A 17097-nucleotide genomic window follows, 5' to 3' on the forward strand; every position below is an offset into this window, starting at 1 on the left:
CTTATTGGCTTCTTTGAATGTGCTAACAGAGCAGCTGTGATGGTTGTTGTGGTGTTGCAAGGACAGGTGAGAATGCTGGTTGTGTGTCAGTACCTGGAGGAGTGTACGGGACATGTCTTCTGTTACGAAGGCAGTCTGAACCTGCCAGCAGGGCAGCTTGCTGCAAGGGTTGTTGGAATGTCGGTGTGACGTCCCCAGAACCTGGAGGAAGGCGCGGCGCTGGACTTCTACTACGAGGGCAGCTTGGTGTGCTGGACGGAGCATGCCTCGGAGATGATACAGTGCGTGTCCTACAACGGGACCACTGCTGGCCCAAAGGTAAGTAATATAATACTCTGTTGTTTAGTTGGTACTTTGTAGAGTCTCATCTTGGCCTTTACTAGGCTAGCCTATCAGCTTGCAGTGTACTTGTCTACTTGTCAATTAAAAACTTGCTTCAAACTTTAATATAAAGCATACTTGAAAAATCAAAATAAGTTTGTCTTACTAATACACTTACACAGTTTATTGTGTGCAATAAAAGGCAAGGCTTGCTGTAAGCTGTGGGTTGTGGAAGCTGTATTTCTGCAGCAACGTGTGAATATATGACAGTGTGCACTGCCTGAGATGCGAGGCCATAACCCCTAGGAAGCTTACGGCCAGTTGCAACATTATGCCCCATCCACGATCCAATGATTTCATCCCAAAAATAATTTATAGATCATTCCTCTAAGCATAGTGCCATCACTAAATGACATTACATGATCTTTGTTCATGTTAACTGTAGGTCTTGCATTTTATATCTACGGCAGCAATGCCTAAGAAATTGATGTTGGTCTTGAACTGTGGAGTTGCACCAGTCGAAAGTGACCCAGTGAGAAGTGGTTACTGCGGTCGCCACGGATCAGCAGCTGAGCGGCCGGTGCACAATAGCTTTTGTTGATTGTAATAATGACTGAAAGAACACATACTGGTATTTATAAGTGGTTACAAAAATGTCTGAAATATGACAGATGAAATTAAAAAAAATATATTTTATATGGAAAGTAATTCTGATGAACTGAAAAACTTTTTTAAAGCATTATAAAATGCAGCTTTTATGCTTGTATTATCAGTTATCTGAAATTTGGTAGAGCATTGTCTGATATTTGTCTGATAATAGCTATACCTGCGTACAGTGTGTACAAATTGTGGACTTTCTGCTTGCTCTGTGTGGATGAGAGATCATTGGTGTGAGCTGTCAGGGCGTCGGGACATCTCGAAGCTCCCGATGATATTTTTTCAGCACTCAAACAGCAGTCAGTGTGATCTTACGAAACTAGTTTCTGCTTGAACTCAATGTGCAACTGGCATCAGTCCATTAGACATACTTGTGCTAAAAGTACCTGAGCCTCGCTCACATGGGACGGTGGATGCTGCTGTCGTTTCAACAGTGCATATTTCAATTAACTTGGCTGACAATATTTTTGTTGAAAATACATTTGTAAATTGAGTGTCTGTAAACTCTAGTGGGGGGGAGTGTGATGGTTCTAACTCATCTGAGTGACATTTGGTCACACTCGCCTCTACATTACACGCTCCCCCACTGTCTCTCCAGGAGGCAAGCAGTGCTGGGTTGTTATTGGCTGGGAGTTGGAGGTGTTAGGACAAGGTCTGTATCTCAAGACGAAGCAAGTTGGTACTCAACGACTGCACTGAGGCAGTTAAAAGTATGGTATGTTCAATGGGCTAGGAAAGCCAAAATGGTAGAAGGTATATTATCAGGAGGTACGTCATGTTATGCTATAACTGCAGACGAACAAGAGAGCAAACAAAAAGTATGTTACCCTAAAAGAGGGAACTCTGTTGCAGGCGAACATGTAGCGGTATGTATGCGGAGTAGGAAGTCGGAGGTGATGGTTTCATAAACTTAATTGATCATGGTTTGGTCACATTGACTGTTGCACCGGTGTGTTTTGAGCACACAAATGACATTAGAAGTAAGTGAATGAATGCGAGACTGGCGAGGGATAAAGGTGGATGCTGGAAGCGTGGTATGGAACTTGCGAGGGGAAGTGAGACGTGGAACACATCAGGGGTGACTAGGGGGTGGCGCAGGTGGTAATGTGGCGGTGTGGTGTGGCGCAGGTGGGGGTGGTGACGACGGGACTGGCCACGCCGGACGGCCTGGCGGTCGACTGGCTCACCCAGAAGCTGTACTGGACGGACGGGGAAGCCAACCGCATCGAGGTGGCCACCCTGACGGGGCAGCACCGCAAGGTGCTCATCTGGGACGACATAGACCAGCCGCGGGCCATCGCCCTGGTGCCCATGAAGGGGTGAGTGCCCTCGCTGGCCACCGTGGCACTATAACATGCCGGAGAGCAGGGGAACTGCCTCAACAGAGCCTGCAGATCCTGCTTGCTTTGTACTTGATGCGACACCAGTGCTATTCTTTTGACGTGTCATTACAAAGAGTTGTGTAATGCAACTAAAATATCTCAATTCTTTTAATTTATGATTCATTTTTTAACAATTTCAAATCGTTATACAAAACTTCTGTTGGTATTAATCTCATGTTGCATCTGTGTTAGTACTAGATTTTGAATATTATAATTGCTTTGAACTTTTCGAAATGTTTCACAGTGTTATATATAATTCTGTTACACAAGGCCACATATTGGGCTCAACACACATCTCCTGTTGGTTCTGTTTGCTTCCAGTTGATTGTGTGTCAATCACGCAGGTTGCCAGTGCTTACGTAGCTGGGGGTCCTGGAAATTAATTTTTATAGTGAAATTATTTTTTGACATTCCTTCTTTCTCAGAACTTTGATAAATCTAATTGTTAGTATCTCAGACACTCCATAGTTCAAAGGGGTTAGCCTAAATGATCACCGCTTGTTGACAAGTATGCAACGTACAAAGTGTGCTGGGTGATACATGAAAAGCTATATATTACTCGCTAAGTTTAAAAAGCCCACGCTAGATGGCAGGCCTGTGACTGCATGCATGCTACAAGATGGTGGCAACGCGGGAGAAGAGTTTCTTGTGTGTTAGAATATGCTAAGTGTTCATCAGTTACTAGCGTTCAGCGTGCGTTCGTAAGTGAATATGGACTAGCTGCACCTGGTCACCAGAGCATTTGCCCCCAATTGTACGGGGGCTTCCACAGAGCTTTAATACAATCCAGCCCATGCAGGGGAACTTCCCTTCTTAAATAATGAGTTGGACCCTTTATTTTAATACCACAGGAATCCTTCATTTTAACAAATACATCATTTAATACACTAAGGAATGGAGCATAAATTCGTACATAAATGTGTAGTCTTAATGATAGCAATATCACAAGCTACCTAATTTTGTATTATTATTGAGGGGAAACTAGTGAGCGAGTCTGTCAGAACTAGCTAGTGACTCGGTAACAAACAAATTAATGTGTTCTCATGTTGCAAATACACTTATAATGCCAAACTCGGACACAAATTTAACATTGAATTCTTTAAAATATTGCAGAGCTTGATAAATATACAAACATTGTGTTTTCAACTACATTTCTTAATGCAAATCACACTTGGTTACACTACCGGCAGCTAGATTTCACTGCCAGAGCAGCTACGTCGACTAGCGAATCATTTAATTTGTAGAGAGAAAGGTATAACTATATAATGAAATGGCTCCGATGAAAGCAAAAAAGACTTGAAAAAAATACCAAACAACGGGTTTGAACCTGGTTTTCGACAGGGAATTTTATTGATAAAATACATTAAACCGTAAAGATTATCCTCTGTCTCTATGAACGTTGGCTCACGCCACTCGCCACAGAGAGCAGCAGTGGGGTGACTGGCGTCGCGGTCACGAGAGTCCGCCCACCTTGTGTCGCACACGGAACAATGTGCCGGTGCGAAGACAGTAGCGTGCAAATGTCATAAATTAGCTTTTCATCAATGGCTTATTATTAATTGATATTTTATCTATGTAGTATGTAAGATGTTTGGTATTTGCTATCCTGTGTTATGCCCTAAGTGGCTAATTGCTTGTAATCAGTACTTTTTTAAAAAAAAAAACAGTTATGATGTGTCGTGCAAAGTAAGGAAACTTATCTACCTTGTTTGTCTGGCAGGTACATGTTTTGGACAGATTGGGGTGAAGTGCCTAAAATAGAGAGGGTGGCCATGAACGGGGACCCCAAGACGCGGAAAGTGATCGTCAGCAAGGACATCTTCTGGCCCAACGGACTGACGATCGACTACGTGTCGGAGAAGGTGTACTGGCTCGACGGTCACCTCAAGTTCATCTCGTCGATGGACTACGACGGGCGCAACCGCTGTGTGGTGGCGCGCAACGGCGTGGACTACCCGTACGCCCTGACCATGGTGGACCACCGCCTGTACTGGACCGACTGGCAGCAGTGGTGAGGCCTGTTTCATTAGATCTGCTTCAACTTTGTTTTCTGCGTTATAAAGATATAAAATAAATGTTGAACAGTTTGAATAAAAATTGTATAAACTCAATTAAAGAAGTTATAAAATATTCCAAACTTGTTTAAGGAGTTGTTATGCTGCCTTGTGAAAGCGTGAGCCACGAACTGGAGAGCAGCGTGCGTGGTGTCGGCAGGGCGGTGTACGTGCTGGAGCGCACGGACTGCGACGCGGGCGGCCAGGCACGGCCCAGGCAGCTGCTGAAGAGCGAGAACGTGCCCATGGGCATCGTGGCGTGGGCGGAGGAGCGCCAGCCGCGCAGCGACACGCCGTGTGGGCACGGGAACGGAGGCTGCTCGCACCTGTGCCTGCTGGCGCCCTACCCCCCGTGGTACTCCTGTGCCTGCCCCACGGGCGTCAAGCTGCTGGACAACCGCACCTGCGCCGACGGTGAGTCGCGGTCCGCGCCTTTCACCTGGTTGCCCATTCATCAAACACTTGTATCTTAGGCAAAGTCTTCAATATCGAGCCACAGTTGTTCTGACATAATCCAAGGTTATCTAAACTAATACAAAATGATACAAATGTGTGTTTTTTTCCATTACAAGGTGTCTGCGCACTAAATGGACAGTAAAATTAGATATCACTAAAACACAATGGTATGTGTTGTCCCACGAAGACTTTCGAAAATCAAATAAGTGTTATGTTATAATTTGGCAGATGATGATGAGGATGATAATGTGAAAATGTTTGTATGAGATTCCATGAACACACATACATGTAGTCTGAAGAAGTTCTCAATTCCTAGAATGATAATCTTGTATTAACTATGGCTGATTGCTAGGACGCTGAAGGGGACAGGACGGAGAGTGAAGGAGAAGGTGTCGTTTTGCTACATTTTTCAATCATTTTTTCACTTGTGGTAGTACAAAACTGCTCAATTCTACCTCTGTTCTTTTTCCAATCGGAAATGGTTGCTTTGCCGACACAGAATTCTTTCGATAACAGAGTTGCACTTTCACCTTTGTCAAGTCTTTTCAGCACTACCAGTTTTTCTTTTAATGTACACGAGTTATGTTTACGCTTGCTTGTCTGATGATCAACAGCAGGGACAAGCACAGAATGTAAAAAACCTCACAAAACACAGGGCAAGTGTGCAGTAGCATGTGACACACTGACTGTCTGACTCATCATAGTTGGGAACGGAAGAGGAGAGGAATGTGTAAGCGTATGCCCTTACTCTGGTTGAAGGTCACTGCCCTTCCGCTAATACACACTCACGAACCGCTCTTCATTTAGACTTAATGTTGTCACGTAATGTAGGCTGTTGGCTGTTGGATAATTATGTCATCAAGAGATACTTCACTTTGCTACGTCGTTTCAGTTTTTCTAAGATGATAACAATTCACGCTCTACCTTTTATGTCTGGAAGCATTTTTTTATTTCACGGATGACAATATACCATGCATCGTAATATCTATGACAGTTGTTTTAGACACTGTGTTCTGTTTCTCTCTTCTGCGCGATGGTGCGTTCGTGCGTGTAACGGAACACGCCCAGTAATATTTGTGCGAAGTAATATCTGTGACGGTGTTTTTACAGTCTGTGTTGTTATACCATGCAATCACGATTTCTATGATGGATTGACGGAGTGTTTACAGTTTGTTGTTATTTTTAAAGTAATTGTTACGTACAAAAAATTCGGCTTGCATCTTAGTGGAGATTGTAATTGAAAGAAATGTAAAGAAAATGTAAGGCATCTCCAGATCGAACGCTGTATAAAAAACGATATAAACGTGAGTGGGAAATAGAATTAAAGTGGCTGAAACCCGGTAAAACGGACTTTACTGCAGTGTGTTCATTGTGTTGGTCGGACTTCAACATTCAAAAGGGTGGTCTGAAAGATCTTAGGCGTCACGAAAGCACACAGACACACCAGAGAAATCAGAGGGCTGCTGAACAAAGTACTTCTCTCACATCTTTCATCAGCAAACCAGACAACAAAATTGTAGATGCAGAGCTCATGTGGGCGAATTATATTTGTGTCTGTGTGTATATTTTTAAAGTGATTTTTGTGAGAACCTCATACTGGTACTTAACTCTATACATGTAAACTTATGAGTTTTTTATCTACATTCATTAATATTATTTTTATGTAGGTTTATGCAACTGGAATGAAGGAAAAACTGATTTTTGAAGAAATATGCTTATAATACTTTATTTTCTCCTGTCTCTTAGCTGCAAAAAAAAATTTGGCGCAAATGAAAAACCTGTTTACAAAAATTTTCTTCTTACAGGATTTTACAGGAATTTTTTATGGTCTAATACAGGATTTTATAACCATTCTTGGTGGCATCCCTGGTTTAGGCTATGGGAGTAATTAAAAATATATGATATGATACTAAATATGTACGCTAAATAATAAAGGTGTATTTTTCGTCTGACCTTTCATACATATTTGACATATCAGACACTAAATACGCCTCAAAAAGACAATTGATGTCATTATATGACAAAATTCCGCCTAATCCGAATTTTTGCTAATCCGAACAGGGTTCTGTCCCAATTAGTTTGGATTAGCGGGATTATACTGTATGCAGGGTGTCTACTGACCCTGGAAAACCTGGAAAAATCAGGGAATATTGTAATCAGGGAAAAATCAGGGAATTTTTTTTAAAATCAGGGAATTTTTGTTTGGTAGGTTGTAGTTGGCAATATGTTTTTTGTTTATTGATCTGCTTGCATTGACGTAGCATCAAGTGAATCGCGCTCCATATTTTTATTTTTGAATGGAAAATAACGAACAGTTCCCACGTCCATTTTCTTTTATTTACCATCGGATTCGGAAGTGGCGTTAAATCATGTGATACAAACTGGTTCAAGCTGGTCTGTTATCCTGCTGACGTGACGTACTGCAGCATGTGCTTCCCACGTTAGGATTATACCGACAGGTGCATCAATGGATGCCCTCAACGTAAACTGGGCATTTTTGTTAGCTTTTAAAATACATATCACAGACACTTTTGGCGAAGATTCGCCATCGTTGCTACAAAATTGGTAGCTGTGGGCTTCATACGGTCCATGGTGCTTTCAAAACTGGAATTTCTGCTGTACAATTGGACGTTGTTAGTTTTTTCAGGCACAGTTACTATTTGTTTATGCATGTATCTGCAAGGAGGGCAGATTACATTAGAATAACTGGATCAGAGCTTTTTTCCGAGAAATTTTGTGCAATCAGATGGAATACTGCAGTTGCTGAGCGTGCCATGAAAATGTTACCCCACCTAAAGAAATTTGTTAGTGAAGTTTCTATTTCATCTGTGTCCTTCAGTGTAGTGAAAAGTGCTCTTGAAGATAATCTTCTAGAAGTAAAATTGTTATTCTTCTACTCTTTGGCATCAGAGCTGGAATTGTTTCTCACAATGTTCCAAAGTGAAGCACCCATGGCACCTTTTCTCTATGATTCACTGGTAGACATTTTATTAGCTTTGGCAGGAAAGTTTTTGAAACCAAAGGTACTGAAGAGCTTTAGGGAGAAACACAATGTATCTCGATTGGATGTAGATAACCAGGAAAATCTATTGACTGCTAACAATATCAAGTTGGGTTATGCAGTACGCCATGCCATCAAGAAAGAGAAATTACCAGTAAAGTCTGTCCTGTTACTGAAAAATGATGTTAGGACTTGTCTAAAGGTTATGGTAAAAGAACTTCAAGACAAAAGTCCCCTGAAGTACAAACTTAACAAGGGAATTTCCTGCTTATGTCCGTCTGTGGCTTTAAATTCGGGTGTGAGGAAACAGCGTGTGAATTACAGTTTAGAATGTTGTCTTCGAAACAAGTGGCTATAAGGACAAGAAGCTGATAACATTGAGTGATCAAATCAGTTGGTATGTTCCTCGCAAGATTCTGAAGCACTGTTCTCATCTTTTTCTCGAGAAGACTGGCGCCTTGATCACTTGTGGATGCTCATTCTTAAGGCACATACAGTAGCTGCCAAAACAGGCCTTCTAAAGTTTGTGAGGATGATATTGGTACTTTCCCATGGAAATGCATCATTGGAAAGAGGATTTTCAGTAAATTTTAATTTGCTGACTGAAAACTTGCAGGAAGAAATACTGATCGCACAAAGACAGATGTACGACTTTGTTCAACGTTCTGGAGGTGTAGAGCATGTTGATATCACCAAGTCCATGTTACAGTATGTAAGAAATGCTAGTTGTAGGCGTAAGGAAGCCCTGCAAACAAAACAAAAAGAAAAGGAAGCTACAGACAAGAAGAAAGCAGAAAAAGGAGAGTTGAAGAGGAGATCAAGGCATTGCAGTTGAAGAAGGTTCGAGTGTTGGATTTGGCTCGTTCTGAAGCAAGTGCAATAGACGCAAAAGTTGAGTCACTGCGAAATTGATGGGAGCTTCCTTTTACTTATGTTTTTGCAAAAGTAAGTGTGTGAAATATTTGTAGCAGCATGTCAATTGAGTCACTGGCCACGTCTGGAAGAAAGTATTATTTTTACTAATTTAAGTGAGTTGAAATACTTTGAAACCCATCAATGTACTGTTATGCAGTTTTTTCAGTTTCGTGGAATGTCGTAATTGTGTTACAGAAAACCTGGAAAAGTTCAGTTTTAGACCTGGAAAACCTGGAAAAATCAGGGGATTTCATTTACTAGATCTGGTAGACACCCTGTGTATGTTTTATTTTCTGTTGGAAATCTCTTTCTGATTGAACCATTGAATGTAAAATACGTTGTTTATGAAATAACACTAAAAATATTTATGTAATTAATTATTAATGTTATATCTGAATTATTTGAGATAGTTTTTCATGTTTCTTTAAAATAAGGCGCTCATTATGAGAACATTGAAACTTAGTGCGATAGTCTTCAGAGCTAATTGTGGAACTTTATTTTATAATTCTCTTAGGAACACACACTTTAGTTAGGTACATTATTATGTTTGAAATACACAAATCAAACAGCATAGTTAATAACACAATTCAATCGAAAAACATGTAGGCATATAGAGTTGTGTCACTACAATGTAAATATGAAATGACACTGAAGTGTTTGCAAAATAATGGTACGTGATTTTATGCTTTTTGCACATATAAAATAGATATGGAGTTAAAAGAAAAATACAGTTTAGTCTCGTCGTATCGAGTACAACAAACTGAACTTTCGAGTTGAGCTGAGCCTTAGCCAGTCACTCGACTCAGTCACTCTGCTCAGCTCAAGTTGTCGAGTCAGCCCGTTTGTAGTAGATGATATCATAGTGATTTGCTTGTTGACTAAGCTTGAAATGTCTGACTTCATGTTTATGTTAATATTTTCAGTCTCTACACATGAAAGTCATGATGTAGTAAGACTGGTACCAGGATTGCACTAGCGAAGTAAGCGGCCAAGTGAACAGCTACCGAAGCGGGCGTGGCAAGCGGGCAGCGTGCGATGTGTCGCAGGGCCCCGGCAGCTGCTGCTGCTGGCCCAGAGGACGGACATCTGCAGGATCTCGCTGGACACGCCCGACCACACCAGCTTCGTGATGCCCCTGCAGGGGGTGCGGCACGCCATAGCCGTGGACTTCGACCCCGTGGACGAGTTCCTGTACTGGACGGACGACGAGGTGGGCGAACGCGCTTGCTTCCGCCTCCGAGGCCTTCGTCTCCTTCACACCCTGTTGTGCTTGTTTCGACGATCGTTCACAATGTTATCTGTTGGTGTTGCCAACTCAAGTTGTGCATTTGCACGTTCCGGTCACAAATATTAATTTGTCCTCGTGCTTTATTATTCCCTCCGTGGAAAAGTTATTAATTTTTCTCGGGGGTTTCCTATTGATTTTCTTTTAGCATTTTTCAACTAATTTAACTGCTCTAATCTAGCATATGATTAATAGTTGCCTACAGAATTCATTTTAAACAGTGTAATTAATTGCTGCCCAATAACTGCAGTTTGTAATGAAATGATAACTGCATCAGCACCATTTGCAAATCATCACCTAATTCCAAGTTCATATATCTTGTTTTTTTGAATTTCTCACTCACATGTGTGTTTGGTACTTAGCGTGAACTCTTGTATATAGAACTGTGTTGTGAGTTGACTTTGTGGCACTTTTACCGGGCCAAGTGATAGACACAGTTTAAATCACCCGCGCCCCAGCTCTTTACAGTTGGCACCATGTTGGAACACTGCAAGGGTTGACGTTCATAAAACGTGAGAGTGGCATCCCTGCATTGAGAACCAAAAAACAGTCTTCGTTTTCATCGGCATGATGGCGGTAGGTCTCAATGGTGCGGGCTGATGCTATCGTGTAATTTATGTTGCATCGTCGGTTAAAACCATCTCGATACAGTCCACATATGTTTGTCATCATTAACAATGTGACTCTAAGGATTTTCCTCTCCTTGTGTCCAATCTTTCCGAATGTAATGTGCCCAGGAATTTCCTTGTATACAGAGATTCCAAATTTGTTTTTAAAAAAAATTGTTAAAGGGATTGAAATCCACAACTAGTCTCTGATGGACTTCCCACCAAAAATATGCAGTGCTCTTATAAAATCTGGATGTACAGCGTAATTTACAGTTATCACTAAATGCAAAGAAATTATGAGAGTACTGTTTCGTTTTCTAAAGAACCTCGCCTGAATGCCCCCCCCTCCCTCTGGAGCGAAGCGCCGGGTGATTGGACTTGCCGGTGTCATCTGGATTCGAACCAGCACTGTTTGGCCTGTGGGTAGGTCATGTGACTTTTGAGGTGAATTTGTTGTGCCAGGAATTTAATTAATCTGAACTTGTTGCATCTGTTTTTCTACATCGTGTACCCTCTCTGCTATCTGTTTAATGTAAACATTCAAACAATCCTCTACTTTGCGTTGTTCTAGTTTAGTACACTCGAATTTCTCTCGCCCTGTACTATCATACACATTTGTTTTTATGTGTGTAGCAGTGGTCAGACAACTGCATTCAGTGTGAACAACTCGTTCTTATAAATTACTTATTCTGTGGTGTACACTTGATAAGTGTATACCGTATAAACCCACGTACCACCCGCACCTTTTTTCAAAAAATCAGGTTCGAAAAAGTAGGGTGCGGGTGTTACACGGGTCTTGGACCATTTTAGCGCGGTGACGAAATAACGCCGGCGCGACTGGAGGTTGCTGTGATAGACAAGGAAGTAGGGGAAAAGGAGGGGAAGGAAGCGGCCGACAGTCAAGGTCACATTCCTCACAGCGTTGTCACGCTGAAGCTTCGCTGGTTACAAACGCGCGCTCCCACGCACTGTCCTATCCTCATTTGCAAAGTACCCAGTGGTTTTACACATGTCTTGGCTGCAACTATTGTAATGAATCGTAAAAAGTTGCGTTCTTGCACAGTTGCGGAAAAATTTAAAATAATCAGTGAAGCGGAAGAAATAAGTAACCGTGCTGCTGGGCGAAAAAATGTCGACGAATCATGTGTGAGGGATTGGAGGAAAAGTAAAGACAAACTGTTTTCGGCCAGTGGTGATAGACGTGCGTTCCGTGGTGCGGTAGCAAAGTTTCCGGAGATAGAGGAAAAACTCTACGACTACATACAGGACAGACGGCAATTCAGGTACACTGTAAGCACGGAAATGTGTTCGCTAAAGGCGCTGCAAATTGCTCGTGAACTTGGCGTGGGTGAAGGCTTTAAAGCAAGTAGGAACTGGATGCGCAGGTTCATGGTAAGAAAGGTTTGTCCATGAGGCGGCGTACTACAATCTGCCAGCGTTTACCGACAAGCTACGATGAGAAATTAATAGCATTCCAGAGTCATGTGTTAAAGCTGCGGAAGCTGTAGAATATGCCACATTTATGCACAAGGTTTTTTATTATGCATGCAATAAAAATAGTTTTTATTATGCGTGGCTAGGACTCGCGTGCTTTATCGGTTGTTTGTTTGAACGAGGTCGCTGCCCAGCGCACGATAATGGACGCGGAAGATTGTAACTGTAAACAGCAGGGAGTTGGGCAAGGGTACGCGCACACACGGCGTGTTGTTATCGATCGTGCGCGCTGATGCCACGTTCTACTCGCGCGATGTTGCCACATTGCAGTTGCCTGCCACAAATGCCGAGGCTGTAATAAGTAGCATAGTACTTTTTTGGTAATTCTTTACGATTTGTTACTGTTTGAAAGGAAAAGAAATCTTGACTAAATTATTTTTTTCCCATGCAGATTTGCAATAAAAACATTTTATCCCACCATGGCATTCTAAAAATAAGGGTGCGGGTCTTACCCGGGGGGGGGGGGGGGGGGGGTACGTGGGTTTATACGGTATCTACTCCTCTTGTGTCCTGTAGCTTGTTCCTGAGTTCTTCCATAGCTTTCTCTAGCTTGATAATTAACTCTGATGTATTTGATTCAATCTCTTCTATCTGTGTCAAAATAGTCATTAACCTACTAGATATATTATTTTGTGCGACTAATCCAATAGATAGCTTATTTTCTAACAACTTATTTTATGGGACTAATTCACCAAATAACAAATAGCTTATTACCAACAACTTATTTTGTACGACTAATTCACCAGATATTTTCCAACAACTTATTTTGTGCTAATAATTCATTCTTCTGTGAACTATTCTAGGAAGATAACTCGCACATCATTATCGGTGAATCAATTTGTTTCAATGGTTTGTACGTTACTAATAACTCCTATAGAAGCTACTGCAGATGGGGTGTGTTCCTTTTGTGGTAAACCAAGCCGCTGCACTGCTGCCAATACCATTTCAGATGCGGGCAGTGGTGTTTCAGAAATGCTGTTATCTGTATCATTGACTATACTCTGTCACGTGGCGGGTGCTGCAGGCGCGGGCGCTGCGACGGGCGCGCCTGGACGGGACCGGCCAGGAGGACCTGGTGACCAGCGAGGTGGAGCACCCCGACGGCATCGCGGTCGACTGGATCGCTCGCAACCTGTACTGGACCGACACCGGCACAGACCGCATCGAGGTGGCCCGCCTCTCTGGGGCCTCCCGCAAGGTGCGCCCCCGCTCTGATCATCCCACGTCTGTCCAGTCGGTTTACCGTGATGACGGCATGAGAAAACATTCATGACAAATTGCATACTTTTTAATTTTCACATATTATTTACAGTTTTTCAAATTTAATTTAAATATTTTATTTGAATATAATCACGAACAATTAGTTATAGAAATAAACCGAAATCAAATCAATGTCAAATAATTGTTAATTTTAAATGACTAAATTGGACAAATAAATCACATTTTTTAAATTGCTGCTTTTAAAAAGCTCACCTTAACCAGGTTTGATATTATGGAAGATCTCCTCGCATGGTGGTTAGCCGGTTCTTGCACGCTAGGCTCAGGCGGAACTTGACAATTAGTCATGATTTTTCATACGTGCAGCCGGCGCTCATAGATTTATAAGACGTTATCACGTCAAAAATATCTTATGCTTCACTAAATAATCGGGTGCCAATTAGACATCTACGAATTATGATTTTTTAGTTAGAATCGAATTTGAATTGAATTTCAAAAAAAAATCACTAGTTTCGAATTTTTTTTGAATCGAATTTGGGAATATTTATTAAAATAACATAGATCATTAAAAAATTTTAACATACCACCTTTGAAAAACTTGTCACATAATTCACAGTTTAAATAAAGTAACTTAAATTAAAGTGAGACTATATTGAAGAAGCACAACCATATTCTCAAATGTTTAAAAAAAAAAAAATTAAAAATTATATGTCTATTATGGCACTAACATAAATCACTTCGCAAATCATTTCAACTTGTCATGGAGAAAGGTGAGTTTATCGACATGGTGCGGCAACAACCAGTGGCATAGCCAGGATTTGTGTATGGGGGGTGTTAAGAAGCATGGCCCCCCCGTATTAAAGCGAGGGGTTCAGGGTCCTCCCCCGGAAAAATTTGGATTTTAAGGTGTAAAATAGTGCTATTTTAGCAGTTTTCGGTACTTAAATTTAAATATTGTAATGGTAAAAATTTTATTAATTTTGATATGAAATTTGTTTGATCAATAAGAAATTAATTAAAGATTTGGTGCTTGTGGGGGGGGGGGGGGGTTGAACCCCTAAAACTCCCCCCTGGCTATGCCCCTGGCAACAACAATTCTCTGCGGCTGGTAACTATGTTGCCTGCTGTAGAGAAAACTCTCTTACTTGCCACCTTATATAGCATGTTTGACTTTCAAAGATAAAAATATTAAATACAATATCACAACATAAGGAAGTGGTACAAAAGAAAAAAACAACAAATTTACTGTTTTTATCGCATAAGCATCGCACATTTTATTCTAAAATCAAGTTTATAATTAGGGGTGAGACCGTGGGTTCACTCACTCTTAGCTGAGTTTCGAAATAAACAAACACCGTCGTATCACTGCGCCGCGTCAGCAAGTGATAGGCTGAATTCATCTTGCGCGCCAAGCACTAATTGCAACACACACACCAGTACAGTCGGTGCTAATAAAATAACGGAGAAGTTATATAACAGGAAGCACCGTAGCACTTTGTTCAGCGTAGGTGGTTCATTTCCGAAGAAAAAACTATGCACTTTACGCCAAATAGCCGTCTTCACAAAATCATCACAAGTTTTAATAACAGGATACTCAAGTTTCCTTTTCTTCCCGGGAGTTGTTAATGTCCGTGTCCTGTAATTCTTTCCTTGCACGAAGCACACTCGTAAAGAACACTCGTAAATTCCGCAGTTAAACTCGCGATATCGTTCACACGATTATCCGGATATTTGTCTGAAAATGTTTTAAAAACATTCAACACAATAGTTTTCTGTGCACTTTTCAAAGGCTTTCCCGTTCTGTGCTTTACAAAACCTTGTCCGGCGTCAGCCATAACAAACCGTGCGCGCGCGAATCCGAAATAAAACTGTTGCGCCGGGCATCAACTGTACACTGTACACACGGCGTCTGCTAACATAATTGTAAGTAAATACTTGCTGACACATTAAACTGTATTGGATATTAATGGTGAAACGCTATAATGCTATATAACAATAATTGTTATAAAAAAGGCAGTGTAAAAATACTTACAAATGGTATGTAACCAAGGGACTATTTCTTGCGCACGAATAATGTGCGCAGCGGCCGGCAGCCAATGAAAATGTTTGTTTACAAGAGGCTTTGTTTGTTCCAAAACTCAGAGTGAACGGAGAATACTATTATGCAAAAAAAAAAAAAAGTAATCCATAAAAACAAAACCTATTCATGGAAAGTACGTTTATTTAAAATGTAGGCTTTGCGAAAGCAAGCTAAATTAAATTAATGAGTGATGCAATAAAACCATTTTATTCAACGTAAAAAAAAATAAACCCGTAACAAGATCGTGATTTGTAACTATACACATAACCATAGTGCAGGTTAACTAGGTTATAGAAAGAGCGCGTGCGTCCATGTAGTCTGCGAGCTATCGATATCAATTTTTGACTACGTGCACGTGCTCTATACATAAATACAGCAATCAACACAACCAAACTGGCGCTGCTTACGTTTTTATAAGCGGTATAAAGCGACTCCAAAGACGTTAACGATGATGTTTTTAACTTTTAAAAAGTCTTTAAAACATGATTTACACATCAGATTACTTTTTAATAGGATTAATTAAGTTAGTAAGCAGTTTTCTCAGAACGAACAGCGTAAACTGCGTAAAGCAATAGGCGCGTTGTAAACAACGGGAATTTATTGCATTACATCAAATGATTTTAAAACGGGACAGAAATAAAATGGTTCAAATAACGTGAAAACGTAAATAACAGTAACGTAAACAAGGGGTATCGATGTATAATTTTTTGTAAGTTGAAGAATTAATCGTCCATTTACATCTCTTTCAAAAATGGGGGAGGGGCATGTCTTATATTAGTGTACCCGGGCCATATTTTGCAAGTCGAATTATTGTAAAATGAATTCGATTTGAATTTACGAATCGAATATCAAAAAATTCGAACTCGAATTTAGAAATTTCGAATATTCAAGAACCCTAGTGCCAATTTGAGATTACTACATATTTACCTGTGAGTCTAATATGTATCTGAGATAGATTGAATAATTATAAACTGTTACCGTTGAGATAAAACCCTGTATTTTGTTAAATGGACGGATTTAACTTCAACAATTACAATGATTATAAAAATAAACCCAGGATAAAACATTTTTCACTATTATCTCAATGACTAATGAATAGAGACATGCAAAATGTGTGTTTATTTTGTGATGAAAAGTGGTGTTATTTTCCCTTAAAATCTGTGTTATTTTTAGCTAAAAGTGGGGTTATTATTTTTTTATTTTTACAATTTCAAGTGTAAGAAATATGAAGAGAACATTGTAATATAATTGCACTATCAATTGAAACATTATAAATTAAAATTACACAAATATAGGTTAAAAAGAAACAAGTTTAAGAACTAAGATTCTAAATTAAGTCAACCCAATAATTTCAGAAGCAAAGTACTTTGACACAACATTTAACTTTCAAATGAAAAAATAGCCATTGTAGCTAAATTTTCTTGTTTCAAATTAGTTCTCTTGTCAGTGAGAACATTGTTGTATTGTAACGAGAAGCGTTCCGAATCAACGTTTGCACACAACATCCACACTGCTTCCAGGCACCTGTCAGAAAATTCAGGTTGTGAAAGTTTTAAAACTTGAAGTGCCTTCACTACATCCACACTGCTTTCCTTCATTTGTTTCTCAACTATATGTTTTAACTCT

The 17097-nt window shown here is 40.5% G+C and overlaps 1 protein-coding gene across 2 annotated transcripts in view; it reads left to right on the forward strand.

The window, feature by feature from the left end:
* Window positions 1-17097, forward strand: part of LOC134535726 (low-density lipoprotein receptor-related protein 6) — a 159817-nt gene that overhangs the window by 13911 nt on the left and 128809 nt on the right. For both annotated transcript variants that reach the window (XM_063374942.1, XM_063374943.1), the window contains exons 3-8: window positions 199-318; window positions 2107-2297; window positions 4081-4371; window positions 4575-4828; window positions 9833-9996; window positions 13198-13371. In XM_063374942.1, the coding sequence (XP_063231012.1) occupies window positions 199-318; window positions 2107-2297; window positions 4081-4371; window positions 4575-4828; window positions 9833-9996; window positions 13198-13371 (1194 nt within the window). The remainder of the gene's footprint in view (window positions 1-198; window positions 319-2106; window positions 2298-4080; window positions 4372-4574; window positions 4829-9832; window positions 9997-13197; window positions 13372-17097) is intronic.

This window comes from Bacillus rossius, chromosome 10 (genome assembly GCF_032445375.1).
Source record: "Bacillus rossius redtenbacheri isolate Brsri chromosome 10, Brsri_v3, whole genome shotgun sequence".
In the NCBI taxonomy this organism is placed as follows: Eukaryota; Metazoa; Arthropoda; class Insecta; order Phasmatodea; family Bacillidae; genus Bacillus; species Bacillus rossius.